The following is a 16,511-nucleotide window of genomic DNA, read 5'->3' on the forward strand; positions in this document are numbered from 1 at the left end:
TAACACAGTTATTGGCACATAGTAGGTGCTTAATAAATGCCTATTGGCTGACTTTCCACTATATTGTTTTGCATTCTTCCTTATGGTACTCTATACATGTTTGCTGACTGAAAGAACCAATGAGTGAATGAATGAAAATTTCCACTTTCCTTAGATTTCATACGTAGGTTTGGGGCAAAACAAAGAGATGCCATCAATATTTTTAGCTGAACCCAGGTCTGGGGGTGAACATGGGACATCCCACCCTCTCAACTTAGAAATTCAGTCCACACTTCCAGTTTATATAGTTTAATACATGTGAAACAAGATACATTTTTCTCGTTTTGCATAATGAATGCATCAATAACAGACGGTACAAGGTGAATGCATGAATATGAGGCGTCTGGGGATTATTGGCAGCTGATGGCTGATTGCAGAAAGTACCATAATGCCGGGTGGATGATCACTGTGTTTGTCATCATTATCATCATGTTCCTTTTCTTTTTTCCTTCTTCTTCATAAAACAACAACTTTCTATTGGTAGAACCATTATATGGAGAGGGCTAGAATGGCAAGTAAGAAATTTCTTCAAGGGGCGGAGACACGCACAGCGGGACTAGGGCACACAGGAGCTAAGGTCAACTAGAAGCTTCATAGAGGCCCTGTGCTACTCACCAAAGCACACATGCATACACCCTTGTGGTTCTTCTTGGGCATCACCCTTCCTCCCCAGCCCCCAATACTGAAGAAGGCAGATGCGGTTGGGAGGACAGACTGTTTGTGTGAGGGATGGGGGGGGGGTGGGGAGAGTACAGGAGAATTAGCAGTAGCATTACCCTTGCTCTGCCCTGGTGATTGATGAAAACAGCATTGGCTTCAATGCTCCCCAAGAATAGGACCCAGGACAAGCGTGTTCAACCTTTTCCATCTGGTGCCAATAACTTACTCTGACTGCAGCAAACAAAATATTTCTTCAATAATTTAACGTTTATTCATTTTGATTCCTCCTTGCCCTGTCTCCCCCACCCCACACCCATACCCTCCCTTCTCCCCTCCACCTTTTCCAAGGCCCTTGGACCCAAGAAGCTAAACATTGAGTATATCTTTTCCGATTATTGCGACACTTAACCTGAATTGGTAGGAGGAGAACATGTCAAATAAAACACCAAAACAATCACACATACTATGGGGAAGATTGCTTGGGAGTGGGGAGGGGACGGGAGGAGTGAAGGATGAAGAAGGGAAGGGATGATGCTATATTATTGCCCTAGTCAGTAGTGGTTTGGTTATCCCCAGGGGGAGGATGTGATATTTCTTGAACCAAAGAAAGGAGGGAGGCACCCAGAAACATCCCTTGGAAGGAGCAGTGGACAAGAAGAAAGGAATGAGAAGGGCAAAGGAAGGAAGAGAAAATGAAAAAGAAATTCACTCCCACATTAACACAAGGAAACACCACTTAGCTGTGGAAGAGGTTAATGGCCAACGTTTTGGATTATTCTCTATAAAAATATGTGCATTATGAAGACAGATTTTTTTGTCATTTTCTTTTTTTATCTCACAAATACATTATTTCTATTTATAGAACTGCTGATATACAGACACTGTACAGCTCACGTCGCCCGGGCACTTTCACGTACTGTGTCATTTCTACACAATAAGGTGCCATTTAGAGGCGGAAAAAAAAAGAACCCAAACCTGAATCAATGTGATTGAGGCTTATGGGGGGCAAAAAAGCGACTTCCCTGTACTGTTTCCAAAAGAAAAAAATGTTTGCTTTGCCCTCCCTGCCCCCTGGCTGGGATCGGCTCCATTGGTAGGCCCCACTGCCTGGCCCTCCTGCAAACCTACGGGGTCACAGCCCCGGCCTGGGCCCGGGCCCTGGGCAATCCCAGCTCAGCCCAGCTCTGCCAGAGTGGGGCTGCATTCTTGCCATCCCCTTCTCTCCCCCTCCCCTGCTGGGCATGGACCTAAATCTGAGCATCAAAGCCCTTAGTGACACCCATCCCCAAAGCTATACTGGTTCATCTATTTGATCATCTGTAGTGGGTGTTGTGGGGGGTGATCCTGACTTCTTCTGGGGGCTTTTGGGAACAGTGAGGAGGAGTTCCTGGCCTTTCTCAGGGGGGTCTCCAGAAGACTTGAAATGCTCTGTTTTTTGGAGTTCCATGGGAATTGTTGCCCCAATGGGGGAATCTCCCACATCTGGCCGGAAGTTGGCAGGCATGGTCTGGCCACTGTCCAAAAAGTGACCACCACTTGGAGAACCTGTATCTGGCGGTTCAAAGGAGAAGTTGGGAACTATTAGGAGCTCTGCCCGGCATTGGGCTGGGACCCGCCACTCCCCTTTGGGGGGCATGTCAGCCCCACTTGCAGCACTCTCTCCCTGCTCCAGGGAGTCCCTGTGGGAGGCTGTGGGGGTTGGGGTAACCTCACAAGATGGCGTCCTCCTCCTCAGAGTGGTCGCACTGCTCTCAGACACTGGGGGGCGAGGAGCTGGGGTGCCCTCATCCTCTGCGGGAGGATCGATGGAAATACAAGGGGGACTCATCTTCTTCTTCCTTCGAACCCCTGGGGCAGGCTCAGCCTCAGTTGGTCCAGATGACCTGGCCTTTTTCTCCCCAGACTCCTCGTAGATACTATCTCCTTCACTGATGGATGAGCAGACCTCTACTGAGTGGCGCCGTTGGTCATCAGCCCAGTCAGGTTTGTCCAAGAAGCCCTGAGCATCAACACTGTAGAACTTCTTCAGGTCCCTGTCCCGCCCACTGCTTCCCACACGGCCCTCACTAGGGGAAGCAGAGGCCTTTCGGACTGGGGAGGTGAAAGTTGAAGCTGAGTGACTCCGTACCTCAGCCTGGGGCCTCCACGGCCGGGCGGAGCTATTGATATGACTCACCTCCTCGTCAGCCGGGTCTGAGGCCTCAGGGTCTGTGCCAGGGTCACCATTCTGCCCAGTAGGTCGCTTGGCAATACTTCTCTGGCCAAAGGTGTGCTTCCGGGTGCGGACACTGGCAGGGCGGGAGTGGGGGGATGAGACTGGAGAGCGAGGTGGTGTTCCTGGCATGGAGAGAGGGCTCAGGCACATCAGGGAGGCACCCAGGGTGCCTGCTGGGCCCCGCTTTGGCTGAGTCTTCTCATTGGGCTCCCCAGTCAAGTTGTCCCTGGAATCTGCAATTTGACCTTCAAGGGAATCAGTCCTTAAGGCTTCCTGTAAGTCAAACACAAGGTGATGGGGCAGGTTAGGGGGCATCTTCTTGGTTCTGTCTGCAGGAGACAAGGGGAACCACACTTACCAAAGTTGGTCCTGAGAGCAACTACCCCATCTTCAGAGTCAACATTGGTCTCCCTAATATCCTGCTCTATAAAAGGCTGCCTGCCTCAACCTCTGACTGAGTGTGGGATTCAACCTTGTAGATTCACAGACCCCCAAAGATAAAGTTAAAGGTCAAGGGAGGTGCAGGAACGAGTAGCATGCCCTGAGGATCAATATGGTGAACAACATGGTTTAAGCACAGATTCACTGAGACATTTAGAATCTAGAAAAGCAAATAACTCTGGATTGGGAGTAAGTTGGGGGAGGTATCAGGAAACCTGATTCTAGCCCCAGTTCTGCCCCTAATTCAGTACTGCAGAAGTGTGCAAATCACAGACTTGTCTTGAGGACAAGAGATTTGAACTACTTAACCTCCAGGGGCCAAATTTCCTCATCTGTCAAATGGGGATAAATCTTTCTCTGCCTCTTTCCTTCTTCCTTCCCTCCCAGAACTATTGTGATCAGATGAGATACTTTATAGAATGCTGGACCCATAAAATGAAAGTGGGTAATAATATAAAAGGAATTTTTCCTGCAGGAAGAAGGCAAACAAACACCTTAGGTTAGGTGGCTGGAGGATGGAGAATCACAGCCATTGGCTTCCTACCTGTCTACAGAGCAGCCTACTCAGGCTGGGCGACCTCGGAGTACTTTGTGAGGACCTTGGAACCTCAGCAGTGGCAGAAGGAGAAGGCCCCAATGCAGCTGGCAGCGAGGCATTTTCCACTGGGACTTGTAGGGAAGAACTGTAGGATTCCACAGGCTGGGAGTGAACAGAGGTGACTGAGCCTAGGAATGGAGGGGAAAAAATAATGCCAAAAGTCATCCTATACATATGGCAGCAAGAAAGGGTCTTTGAGATGAAAAATATGGGAAGTTAGTACGAATCCAGAGGTAGGACTGAGACTGGGGTGTGGTTAGTGAGTTATACTGGGGTTGGATTAGGGCTTAGTTTGGAAATAGGGATCAGGGTTTGGAGTCAGGATTCAGCCTGGGATTGAGGTTATGTGGGGAATAAGGATGTGGCTGGGTGTCTGAGCCAGAGTTAAGGGGGTTTAATTAATTAGAGCCAGAGGATGACAGTGGTCTGAGCCTCTGAATACAGTATCCAGTGCCCTGGCATTAAGGGATTTGCCATGACCCTTTCCCCAAATGCAATTCAATCAGTTAAAACTAAGAAAACATACCTACCATCTATGGAGAGATTTCTTTCTCTACTGCACTCATCAGATTTTACTCATAATCAGACCCACTCTTTGTGACCTCTAAATCATATTTAAAAATCTCACATGTATATCTTCTTTCCTTAGACTATTGGGAGCCCCTCTGGGGCCCAGGCCTCCTTCTCTGTGAGCTCCCCAGCTGCAGGGCCCAGCACTGCTCTTTTCCTCTTTCTTTGAAGTGAAACTCTTCAATTTTAGGGCCCAGATCTGTTCTTCTTGTTTCTCCCTGACTCTGACATTTTCAAGTCTGAGTACTGGATCTGTTTCTCCTTTTTCTCCCCTCTAATATGAACTGACAGAAGGTAGGTTCTAGATTTCCTCTCTTTGCCTCCCCAAATGGTAAGCTTTCCATATCTAGGATTTGGGTCTACGTCTTCTCTTTCTCTCCCATGGCATAGCTGAACACAAAGATGGGCACATGGGGATAGGGATTAAGGAAACACTTTGTGATTATATGGGTCTATTGATGAAATAAAGAACTGTCTTCTCTGAATAGAGAAACCAGTGGATAAACATTCCGAGAGTCCTAAATATGCCCTCTGAAATACATATGCCCTTTGATCTTTTCAAGAGAAACACATGCTTCCATTGTGGCAAAACTGTTTCTCCTGGGAGGAAAAATTGGGGATGATAAAGGAGTTTGTTCAGGGAACTCTTCTTGCTTTTGAGGCTGAGGTATTAAATGCAGGAATGTGATCAGGGGCTTGTGTCCTGTGGGGCAGAGAATTTATTTATTTTATTTTATTTTTTTTTTTTAGTTTTCAGCATTCACTTTTATTTGATTTTGAGTTCCAAAATTTTCCCCTTCCCCAAGATGGCATGCAATCTAATATAGGCTATACATGTATAATCATGTTAAACATATTTCCACATTAGTTAGGTCGTGAAAGAATCAAAACAAAACAAAACAAACAAAAAAAAAAAAGACAGATCAGCAGGGGCAGAGAATTTATGAGGCCCAAAGGCTTAGTCAGATGTTCAAAGACCTAGGGACAAAGACCCTCAAATTCTAGTTCAAGGCTTACTTGGAGGTGGGGTGACCCTTAGGAGTTCATAGTTTAGAAGTTATTATCAAACTATTATTATCTATAATCTATAAACTGTGGGTGTTTTGAGCTGATAGAACAACTGCATGATCATCTATTTCTTTGCATATGATGTTCCTTTTTCTTTCCCTTATCTCACAAGTTCTCAAAGTGTGGTCCTCAAGATCAAAACTCTTTTCGTAATAGCACTAAGTTGGTTTTATTTCTAATATAGCAAATATCAATGGATATAGCCCATGTAAACAGAAGTCCTTTGGGATGGTTCCCAATAATTTTTAGGAGTTGTAAAGGGATCCCAAAACCAACAAGTTTGAAAAGTGTTGCTTTATTTGAATGACAGGTCCTCTGATTTTGGTTATGTGGGAATGTGTGGAGGAAATACCTTGATTGACTGAGGTCTGGCTTGGGGTTGGAAAACTGACAAATGGGCTTGGTGCAAGGCAGCTGGATAGGTCAACCCATAATATTCACTAAGCAGGAAGAGGACATTTTTGGTTTGGGTGAAGGAGGAACCTGAGAGTAGAGCCCTGAAAGCTTGGAGAAATATGGAGGGTAGAACACTTGATTCCTGGGGCTTGAAATATATTAAGAGAGACTAATAAACTAGGTAGCCATGCAATTTGCGATGCAGACATTTCCTTCTATGCACCTTCAGTTACTTGAATCTTTTTATATCTCAATATGTTTTCCTTTGTGAATAAACCTAGAATTAACACACTGAGTTGCGTGTGTGTGTGTGTATGTAAGAGAGAGACAGAGAGAGAGAGAGACAGACAGAGAGAGAGAGAGAGAGAGAGAGAGAGAGAGACAGAGAGAGAGACAGAGAGAGAGACAGAGACACACACAGATAGAGACAGTGAGACACACAGACACAGAGGAAAGAGAGATAGAGACAGAGAAATAGAGATATGGAACAGGTACTGGATTAAAGATTACCTGGATTACTGGATTAAGTGCAAGTGGACATGAGGGTAAACTGGTTAGAAGAAACATAGAATCAGGTGAAATAGATCTTTGAATCCATGGACCCTGGCTAGCTTGGTGAATTGATGGTCAGAAGGTTCAATTGGCCTTGAGCCAGAGACTTTACAGAGATTTTTTTTGCCCTAGGAACTCCCTTCACCCATAAATATCAGCATTTTATCAGCAACAATAGCTTTAGAGATTTGACTGAGGGCACTGATGAGTTAAGTGACTTGTTCCAAGTGATTCAATTAGTATGTATTTAGGGCTAGGATTAGGGCTGGTGTTTCTGAATCCAAGACCAGTCCTCTAGATTTAAAAATTGTGGCCTACACAGGAATCTAATGGTCAAAGAACAGGGTTCTCTGAGGACAGTTTCAGGAAAGTGTTAATGAAAAATTTGATGAAAAGGAAATCATTTTCATGTTGAGGAGAAAGGCTATCCAAGGAAAGCTTCATGGACAAGACAGCATTTGAGTTGGACCTTGAAGAAAGAGAGTTAACTTGAATGGAAGAAGACTGTGGGTGGTGGGGGATGGTGAGGTCAATGGAGCACTGAAGACAGATGAGAGATGAGAAGGTTCAGAGATAGAAAAACAAAGATGAGAACGGGGTCTGCGGTCTTCCAGTTTGGCTAGAATGTACAGGATGAATGCATAGAAGCATGAGCTAAGGCTGGAAAAGTGTATTATGGAACAGGTTATAGAAGGCCTTGAATGCTGGGATCAAGAGTTTATACTTTAGTAGGCAATGGGGAGGTAATGAAGTTTCTGAGAAATCAGAAGGTTGCAGTAGAAAGATTATTCATATAAGAGTTATGGAAGGTAGATTAGACAAGGGAAGCAGGAAAAAGTAGTTTTGATGAGAAATGTTGAGGCTCTCAGGGTGGTTGCAATAGAAGTGGAAAGGAGGGATGATAAAAGAGATGTTGAGGTGACTGATGAGCTTCCTGTATGGTCACATTAATTTCTTTGAAGATATTTCTTTTCTTATTCTTTAGGTTCATTTGGAATTACTTGATCAGAATGTTTCTTTCTGAGCTTCTCATCTTTCTTGAGTCAGCTTTCCTCTTAATAATTTTAGGATAGGACCCTATCTATCCTTTCTATGAATTTTTTGAATTTTGTTCTCCCAAAGGCTAAGGTTCATGTCCGACTATGCCTAGTGTTCTTATTATCATGAACTATAAAATGTCATTGGTCACTGTGTCCCAAGGGGTTTTGTTATTTTTACTTCCCCAATTAGTTCTTCCTTATTGGTCAGAATCAGGTCCAGAATAGAAGGTCCCCTCATCATATCCTCCATCTTCTGGAAGATAAAGGTGTCAGCAAGTCAAGTCAAAGATTTATCAGCTGTTCTGATAGTGGCAAAAAAAGGATCCAAACATAGGTTTCTCAGACTGCTAAAATCCTTTATCAAAACTCTATCATGCTTCTGTTCCAGTTTGTTATCTGCATTGGAAACTCATTATCCATTTCCTCCATCTGGCCGGACGGTACATTTCCACTGTCCTGTCAAATTCGTCTTCCTTCCTCCGATACTCTTCACCATGCACCCCATGAAATTTCAGATTCATGGATTACCATATTATTATACTGATTTTCTCCACTAACATCATGCCCTTTCCCCTGTGGGCTGTGCTTCTGTCTTTCCTGAAATTTGCCACCATACTGGTGAAACATCACTTCACCATGTTGGACCCTTTCTCCTATTGATGAATTCAATCTAGGGGCTTTCATTTTGGGGACCAGTCCAGGCCAGCTGTGATTCATTCCCCTCTTGGATATATATGCTTCTGATTCTCCTGGACTTTTCTATCATGCTTCCATGCTGGTGCATTTTCCCCTCCATCCTAATTCCAGTCTTGTTTCCCTCCATTAGACCAAAAGCTCCTCTAGAGCAGGAACTGTCTTTTTTTTTTTGCTTCTATTTGTGCCCTCAGTGTTTGGCACAGTGCCTGGCACACAGTAAGTGCTTAATAAATGCTTGTTGTCTCATTGCTTTACTGCAGGACAACACAACTTGTAGCCCACAGGACGCTTGCTGTACACCAAAGAATTTCGGGCTGTCTGTGAAAAACGTAGAGGAAAGCATCCTTTGTATGTAGAGGAAATCCTGTGGTGCACTGCAAGCAGCCAGAAGGCTGTTAGCAGTCTGTGGGCTGCAAGTTGTGCAGGCCTGCTTTACTGTGTATCTGCCTTACTGTGTATTCAAATGTCTTTCTGTGTTATGGAAATGGCCTTGGATTCTTGAAGTTTGCGTCAGTGGAATGAAAAATCTGGCAGGTCCTACCTCCAGCTGAAAAGGTTTCAAGTGTGGGTCCAGACATGGAGAGTATGCCTGTCTTCTGAGCAGAAGCCTAGCTAAATTCAGAATCTCATCACTGGATGGATGACTTCCAGGTGATGGAGTTTTCTGGCCACAGCAACTCATGAAAGGCAAAGGAGTAGACACATGGATGAACTCTCAGATCCTTGCTTAAAGGGCCATAGATGGAGGGACCTTAGAAATCATGTACAACCTCTTAATTTTTAAAGATGAGGAAACTGAGGCCCAGAAATGTGTTGACTTCCCCAAGGTCACACAGGTATAGAATGCTAGTTCGCTGTCTTAATTGTCTAATCTACTTCTTTTGCACAAGGCATACCAGTCTATAATTCTATTATATCCCAAGTCCTATACTAAGTGTCCATGATTCCTATGAGTTAATTTTTACTTCTTTACATTCAGATCTTTAGTTTACCTTTTTCCTAACTCACACTGGATACTCTAGTATAGGCACCGGAATCCCTTTCTTCCTTATTTCTGTTTCCTAGGCAGCTGTTGTTGTTGAGTTGTTTCCGTTTTGTCCTACTTTCTGTTACTACACTTGGGGTTTTCTTGTTTAAAGATACTGGAGTGGTTTGTCATTTCCTTCTCCAGATCATTTTATGGAAGAGAAACTGAAGCATATAGATGAAATGATTTGCCTAGGATCACACAGCTAGTATGCGTCAGAGGCTGAATTTGAACTCAGGTTCTTCTGACTCCAGGGCTCTTTGCTATCTTTCTTCTTATGACAGCAATTGCAGTAAGGTAGAATAATAACGATAATAGCTAGCATTTCTATAGTGCTTTACAAATATTATTTCATCACAACAACCCTGACAGGTAGGTGCTATTATTGTCCTCATTACACAGACACGGACACAGACATGGACACGGACACGGACACGGACACAGACACAGACACAGACACAGATACAGACACAGACACAGACACAGACACAGACACAGACACACACTTATCTTCAATTTTCCCTGTCTATTGGCTTCTTCTCTGCTGCTTACAAACATGTCCACGTCTTCCCCATTCTCAAAAAAGCCTCATTTGCTCTGTCTAGCACTGCTAAATCTCTTCCAAAGAACAGGATGAGAGATTCTGTCAAATGCTCTATGGAAAGTGAGGTAAACTCTGTTTGTGGCCCTGCCCTGATTTGCCAGTCTAGTAACTCTGACTTCCAACCCATCCCTCTCTAAAAAAAAAGAAAAGAAATCATGTGATTTTGTTGTGACCTACTCTTGCCACAATAGTTTTTGTGATGATCACTTCTTTTTTTAAAGGTAGTCAGAAACCATCACTTTATTAATATGTTCTGGAATTTGGCCAGGAATTGAAGTCAAAGTCAAAGACAATGAGATAGTAGAATTGATTGTCCTTTGAAAATCAAGACACTTGTTCTTCTCCAGTCTTGTGACATCTCTTCCATGCTGTGTGATCTTTCGAACATCAGACGGGCTTGTTAAAGCATGGCCACCAGTACTTTAAATATTCTGGGATGGAGTTCTATTGGGCTTCGTGACTTGGTCAATGGCGATTAGGTGCTCTTACTATGTCTCTAATTACCTGTCCTTTCCAGCCTGAAGGTCATTCTCCTTGGCAAACTAAAGAGGAGCAACAGAGCAGTTCTGCTTTCTTTCAAGTCTTTCATCACACCACCCACTCTGAGCAGCACTATTGACTCTCCTGCGACCCTCTTTTCCCCACGATAACTAAAGAAGCAAACTAATCTGTCCCTGACCTTTTTGACTTTGGGACATAGATTTTTTTCTATAGCTATATACGTTCAAATTTGCTTTCTTGTGTTAAGATTTCTCTTTTGCTCAACTTGCTCCCTATATTTTGTGCATTTGGATATGGACATCTAAGGCCATAGATTTTAGTGTTGGCTTCTCTTGTGGATTGTGCTGGTTGTGAACTTGAGGGTTTTTCTTACTGTGCATATTCCTTCCTTATAGCAAAACTCTTATGGCATCTAGCTTGATGGATCTTTGTATATGTATATATGTCTTTATATGTAGATAATTTAAATGTTTATATAAATACGCATATATGTTTGTATAGATAGCTTAAATATGAATGCATACAAATATGTATAAATATATATAATATATGACACACATATATATAAACAAGAATGAATGTGTGTTTGTGAGAGAGATGAGAGACAGAGAGAGAGGGAAAGAGAGAGAGAGGGGAGGGGAGGATTTTCTCTCCATCTTTCTTTTTCAGTTTAAAGCCCTTGTGATTAGATTTATAGGACTTGGGGTGAATACTTCTTTTAAACCAAGTCTTATTATGTGTCCTTCATTCTTGTTCAAGAGCCTCTCATTTCTATATTTTAATCCATAGTTCAGAGAACTAAATCCCATTCTCAGGCATCATCTTCTTAACCAATTTTTCACCTTCTCTTATGAAGCCCTTGTCTTCAGTTGGAAAGTGATGAATATAGCACCCGTGCCTCTAAGTTCTTTAGTTTTCTACATCAGATTTCATAACCAGTAGCAATGCTTCTTTGATTCTCTCTGTGTCCAAGTGGATAACAATTACCAGGAGTGGGTAGCAGTCATTAGATCTGAAAGTCCTGAGGATGGGGGGAGGGTGAGTCTCTCTGTTGTGTCTTACACTCCAGGAGACAGCAGACTTCTGTTACGGTAAGGTGGACAAATAGCTGCCTCGCTGCTCCTTGTTAGGAAGTCTACAACCAACCCATCTCTTCCTTTTTTCTTCCTCTGACCTTTCCCAATGCTTTCCTACTTGATCACCAGTACTCATGGAGCCATATGGTCATCCTTTGCAGACATGCATCTGCTTCTTCCTTAGAGGGTTCAGTTTCCTCCAGTTTGTATTATACCCATTATTTTTTGTTATTGTTGTTTGTTGTATCACTTATTTCTGACTCTTCATGACGGTTTGCCATTTCCCTCTTCAGCTCAAGGAAACTTGGGTAAACAGGGTTAAATGTCTTGCCCAGGGTCACACAGCTAGTAAGCATCTGAGGCCAGATTTGGACTCAGGAAGATGAATCCTCCCGACTCCAGGGTCATCATGCTATCTACTTCATCACTTAGCTGCCCAAAATAAAGAGAATAATCACCATGGCTGAATCTGTGGTGAGGCTTGAGGTTTGTAGAGCATCTTCCTCACAGTCTGCCTGTGAAGTATGTATATGTGTATATGTGTGTTTGCGCATGCTTAAGTTGTGTCTAACTCTCTGTGACTCCATTTGGGGTTTTCTTGACAAACATACTGGAATGGTTTGCCATTTACTTCTCCAGCTCATTTACAAAGAGGAAACTGGGGTAAAAAGGGTTAAGTGAATTGCCTGGTGTCAATAACTGGTAAGTGTCTGAGGTAGGATTTGAACTCATGAAGATGAGGCACTCTATCTGTTACTATCAAGTTAGTTCAGCATTATCTCTGCAACTTATAATCTTAGAGAACTGCTTAGTGTACTTAGAGGTTAAATGACTTGCCCAGGATCACTCAGCCTGCATTTTATCAGAGGCAGGACTTGAATCCAAGTCTTTCTGTTTTTTTTTTTTAATAAAAAGATGAAATTTAATAGGGATAAATGTAAAGTCATGCATGTAAGATAAAAAATTCCCAGTTTCCCAAGTATAAGAAAGAGATGTGGCTGCACAGCAGTTAATTCTCGTTGGCAAATTGAAAAGAAGCAATAGAGCAGTTCTGCTTTCTTTTTATTCTATCATCACCCCGACCATCTAGGTCAGCACTACTATCTCCTGGCCCTCTTTTCCCCATTATAACCAAAGAAATAAATTCCCCATTCTACCTGGAGATTTAGCTCAGCTCCCAGGTTCTTTAATCTTTTCTTCAACTGTCTCCAGTGATGAAAACAGTGCTTTTGCTTCTGCCCAAGACACCATAAATCCAGAGGTGCTCTCTAGTCTCTTTCTGGAAGTGTTTTTCATTCCCACATGAAGCATCCAAATTGGACGGTGGCCATTAGGTTTGTAAGTCATGCCCTGGGATCACACCTTGAGAAGGACCTTGAACCTCTGCATTGGTCATTACCAAGTCAACATTCGGTTCCCCTCCCAGTAGTAAATCATCTCTGCTTCCTCTGGTCAGTCCCACACATTCCTGATATGGGGAGCACCTCCCCAGAATTCTGGGGCATCTCAGAGGTGGCATTGTCCTTGGAGGGTCCAGAACCACTTATGGAGAAAAGCCTGCAACCTATTCTATTGCTCCAGCTGCTCATGGTGCTTTTGCCCTCCTTATTTCACAGTACATCTTCCAATTTCTTGAAATTACAAAATAAAACCGCATGACTGGGAGGAGTCAAAAGGGACATGAGTCTTTTGGGTGACTAGGAATGAATTGTCTTTGTTAAGGTATTTCTTCCCAGAGGGACGGCCAGGTGCCCCAAATGCTTTGAAACCAAGGAGATTCTCTCATTGGAGGAATGTCTTGTCCTAAGAGGCTATGCATGGGGGGGCACATGGGTGTGGACATCTCTGGGACAAGAGGTCAAAAAGGAATGCTAGGAAAGTAAGAAGGGAGGGAGAATGAAAGACACAGAGAAAAGAGGGAGAGAGAGAGAGGGAGGGAAGGAGGGGAAGGGAGGAGAAGGGAGGGAAGGAGGGGAAGGGAGGAGAAGGAAGGGAAGGAGGGGGAAGAGAGAGAGAGGAAAGAAGAAGAAAGAGAAGGAAGAGGGAAAGGGAGAGAGAGAGAGAGAGAGAGAGAGAGAGAGAGAGAGAGAGAGAGAGAGAGAGAGAGAGAGAGAGAGAACAGCATAAGGAAGACCAGAGAGAACGCCAGAGGTGTCACACATACAGCTCCGGAGGCAGATTAAAATATAATTGGGAAACGTAACAAAATAAATAAAAATACAATAGAACATACATAATGTTAATATGTATTTTTCTAGGTCAATATGAAGCAGCAGGTCCTTATGCCTCTTGAGCGGCCCTATTTCTGCTGGAGTTCACTGCCCCTGTGGTAGCTTGTGTACCTCAAACAGCCTCATAGAGAGCTTCCATTAGCAGTTAGACAGTGCATTCCTGACAACTTCATGAACTGTCTCTCTCTCTCTCAGTGAGACTCCAGCCAAAAGCCTTGACAACCCCTCAGCCAATCAGGAATGGCCAGGAGTCCAGGTGTTCTCACACACTTCCACAATTGAACAGTCATTCAATGTTGAAGTCATGACTCCTCTTCTCATTTAGGGGGTTATCAAATGACAAGGCACAACTTATTCACATACAGCTGTCAGGAGCCTTTTCCCAGAGAACAGCCAGGTTCTTATGGTGCTTTGGAACCAGAGAGACTTGTTCACTGGGGTAAGCATGACTGGAGGGCACGTACCTATTCCTCTTCGTGCTAGGCTGAGGAGCTGTGCATTTGTGTACATGCATGTTCATGTGTGGGGAAGATGCCAGCATCTGCACTATTGTGTTTTCCTTCCTCCTGACTTCTACAACCTCATAAAAGCAGGACATAGACAATGGACTCTTGGCATGGATGTTGTGGGTCAATATTGACTTCAGTGTTTCTGCTTCTGTGGAAGTTCTTACCATTCTGGCTTGTGTGGCTGCCCAAAGTATGTGGCTTAGTGAAGCAGTTCCATAGAGCTGTGTGGGTGTGCCATCTAGTAAGCCTCCTCTCTCCACCAGAGGCTTTGCTCCCTCAAGTTGCAGCTATATATTTTACCTTGCCTAAAAGCTCTTGCTTTCCCCTCCCATCTCTGTCATTTCTTTCTCTTTCCAGTGTGTCCAGAGTTCCTTTTATACGTTCCTCCCTCAGAGATATCTCCATGCATGTAATTATATACACTGTCCTGGGACAGGGAGTTCAGGATGCCCTCCTCATTGAGCACTGGCCACACCTGGCACACTCATGCCCAGTTACTTCCCTTGAGAGGAAAGAGAGGAGCTATAGTAATGTATGTCTCAAAGTAGTTGGTATATTTGGGAGATCCTTCAGACATGCTTACTCCAGGGAGAAAGTCTCTCTGTTTCTAAAGCACTGGGAAAACTTGCCTGTTCTCTGGGAAGGCACCCCTGGCAGCTTTCTATGAACAACCTGTACCTTGAATCATGCAGTAGATAAGAGAGGGAGCCTTGGCTTCGTAACTGAATGATGTGTTGTGGGGGAGTGTGTGACTAGAACTTATGGAGCCATTCCTGACTGGCTGATGGGGTGGCAGAACTTTTTCAATAGACCAATGAGCTCAGCCCAGAGCATAGGACCCTGGCTTCCCTGATCTGTCCTGCTCTGCCCTGGCCTTTCTGGTCTTGCTGGGTTGCCAAGCACACTGGGTTTGGCATCTCACTTGTTTTAGTTGAAGTTTAGTTGGAATCTAGAAGTAACCTTGTACAACGCATGAAGCTGTTGGGGAAAGTGCCCTGAATACCCTGATCCAGATATTGGCCTTCCTTTTAGCATCATCTCCATCCTTTTCCCCCAACTCTTGACAGGGCATGTTGTAGGATTGTGTTTTGGGATTCAGAAAACACTCATATTTCACTGCCAAGGTATTGGACTCTGAGCTTGGGACCCTTCACATGTGTCCTCCAGTGTTGTATCTCCCTGGCTCTAGCACAGCCTTCTCAGCATTGGCATAGCAGGGAATGGGGTCTCCATGTTCCTCATCACTGGGGGATGTTTCTATTCCCTCATGTGATGACCTTTATGGGTATGATGGAAAGGGCCCCAAGACCCTGGGAGTTAAGAGACTTAGGATTCAACTCTACCACTGATTCCTTGTGTGGCTTGGGCAGGCAACTTACAGTAGGCCTCAGTTTCTCTATAAAATGAGGATAACAACTTTCCTGTCTGACTCCTTCCCAAGACTATTGAGAAAAGATATGAAGATATTTTATAAACTGAAAAAGCCCTGTGACTGGTGAGTGACTGGAGAACAAACTTGTGCCAAATGATTTAGAGTAGGAGGAACCTTAAGGATGATCTACTCTTGTTTTTTCATTATTTTACAAAGGGGAAACTGAACTCCAGTGAAAGGATGGGACTTGACTTATCTCACATTTAGCAGAGCAAGGTAGACCTTCTCATGCCAAATGCAGTTCTCTCTCCATCATTTGCCTCTCTCTTTCCTTTTCTACCTGATTTGATAGACCTTGGGTCCATCCCTTCCTGGACTTCCATCCCAACAAGATCAATGACTAGTTTCGTTGATTAGGCCCTTTTTGACCTACTAGGGGTGGTGCTGCTACTGCTAGTGGGGTGAGAGACATGGATGAGGCATTGAGGTCAGCTCCCTCTCCCATACCTGTTGGGGCTTTCGCTGGGTATGTCTCCATCTCCACCTCCTGCAGGGCATTTGGGGCTGTGGCTGGCACCACAGGTCGAAACATGTAGCTGTCATTGGGTAGGGAGTGCATCCTGGACACAGCAACCTTGTGCACCACAAGGAGGTTTCGTGACTCCCTGGAAGAGCCAGTGCCTTCCTATAGAGAAACAAGATGGTGGGTTCCTGAGTCATCTCAGGTCTTCATCCTGGGCCTTTCATCTCCTGCTCTAAACTCTGGTTCTGGGCATGTGGAGCCCCATGAAGCTCCATGGCATCTTCCAAATGTCTTGAGTTACATGGGACTGGACCTCACTATAACCAGAACTAGCTCAGCAGGAGAGCTTAATGTTTTCTATGGATTCATTTTCAGAATAATGTTTTTAAATTC

At 44.1% G+C, this 16,511-nt stretch overlaps 1 protein-coding gene across 7 annotated transcripts in view; it reads right to left on the reverse strand.

The window, feature by feature from the left end:
• Positions 1 to 272: 272 nt before the first annotated feature.
• The window catches only part of CACNA1H (calcium voltage-gated channel subunit alpha1 H), a 416,735-nt gene continuing 400,496 nt past the window's right edge, over positions 273 to 16,511 (reverse strand). For all 7 annotated transcript variants that reach the window (XM_072600754.1, XM_072600744.1, XM_072600736.1 and 4 more), the window contains 3 exons: positions 16,103 to 16,280; positions 3,900 to 4,081; positions 273 to 3,187 (listed from right to left, as the gene is read on the reverse strand). In XM_072600754.1, the coding sequence (XP_072456855.1) occupies positions 1,991 to 3,187; positions 3,900 to 4,081; positions 16,103 to 16,280 (1,557 nt within the window). In that variant the 3' untranslated portion in view covers positions 273 to 1,990. The remainder of the gene's footprint in view (positions 3,188 to 3,899; positions 4,082 to 16,102; positions 16,281 to 16,511) is intronic.

Source organism: Notamacropus eugenii, chromosome 1, assembly GCF_028372415.1.
Source record: "Notamacropus eugenii isolate mMacEug1 chromosome 1, mMacEug1.pri_v2, whole genome shotgun sequence".
Classification (NCBI taxonomy): Eukaryota; Metazoa; Chordata; class Mammalia; order Diprotodontia; family Macropodidae; genus Notamacropus; species Notamacropus eugenii.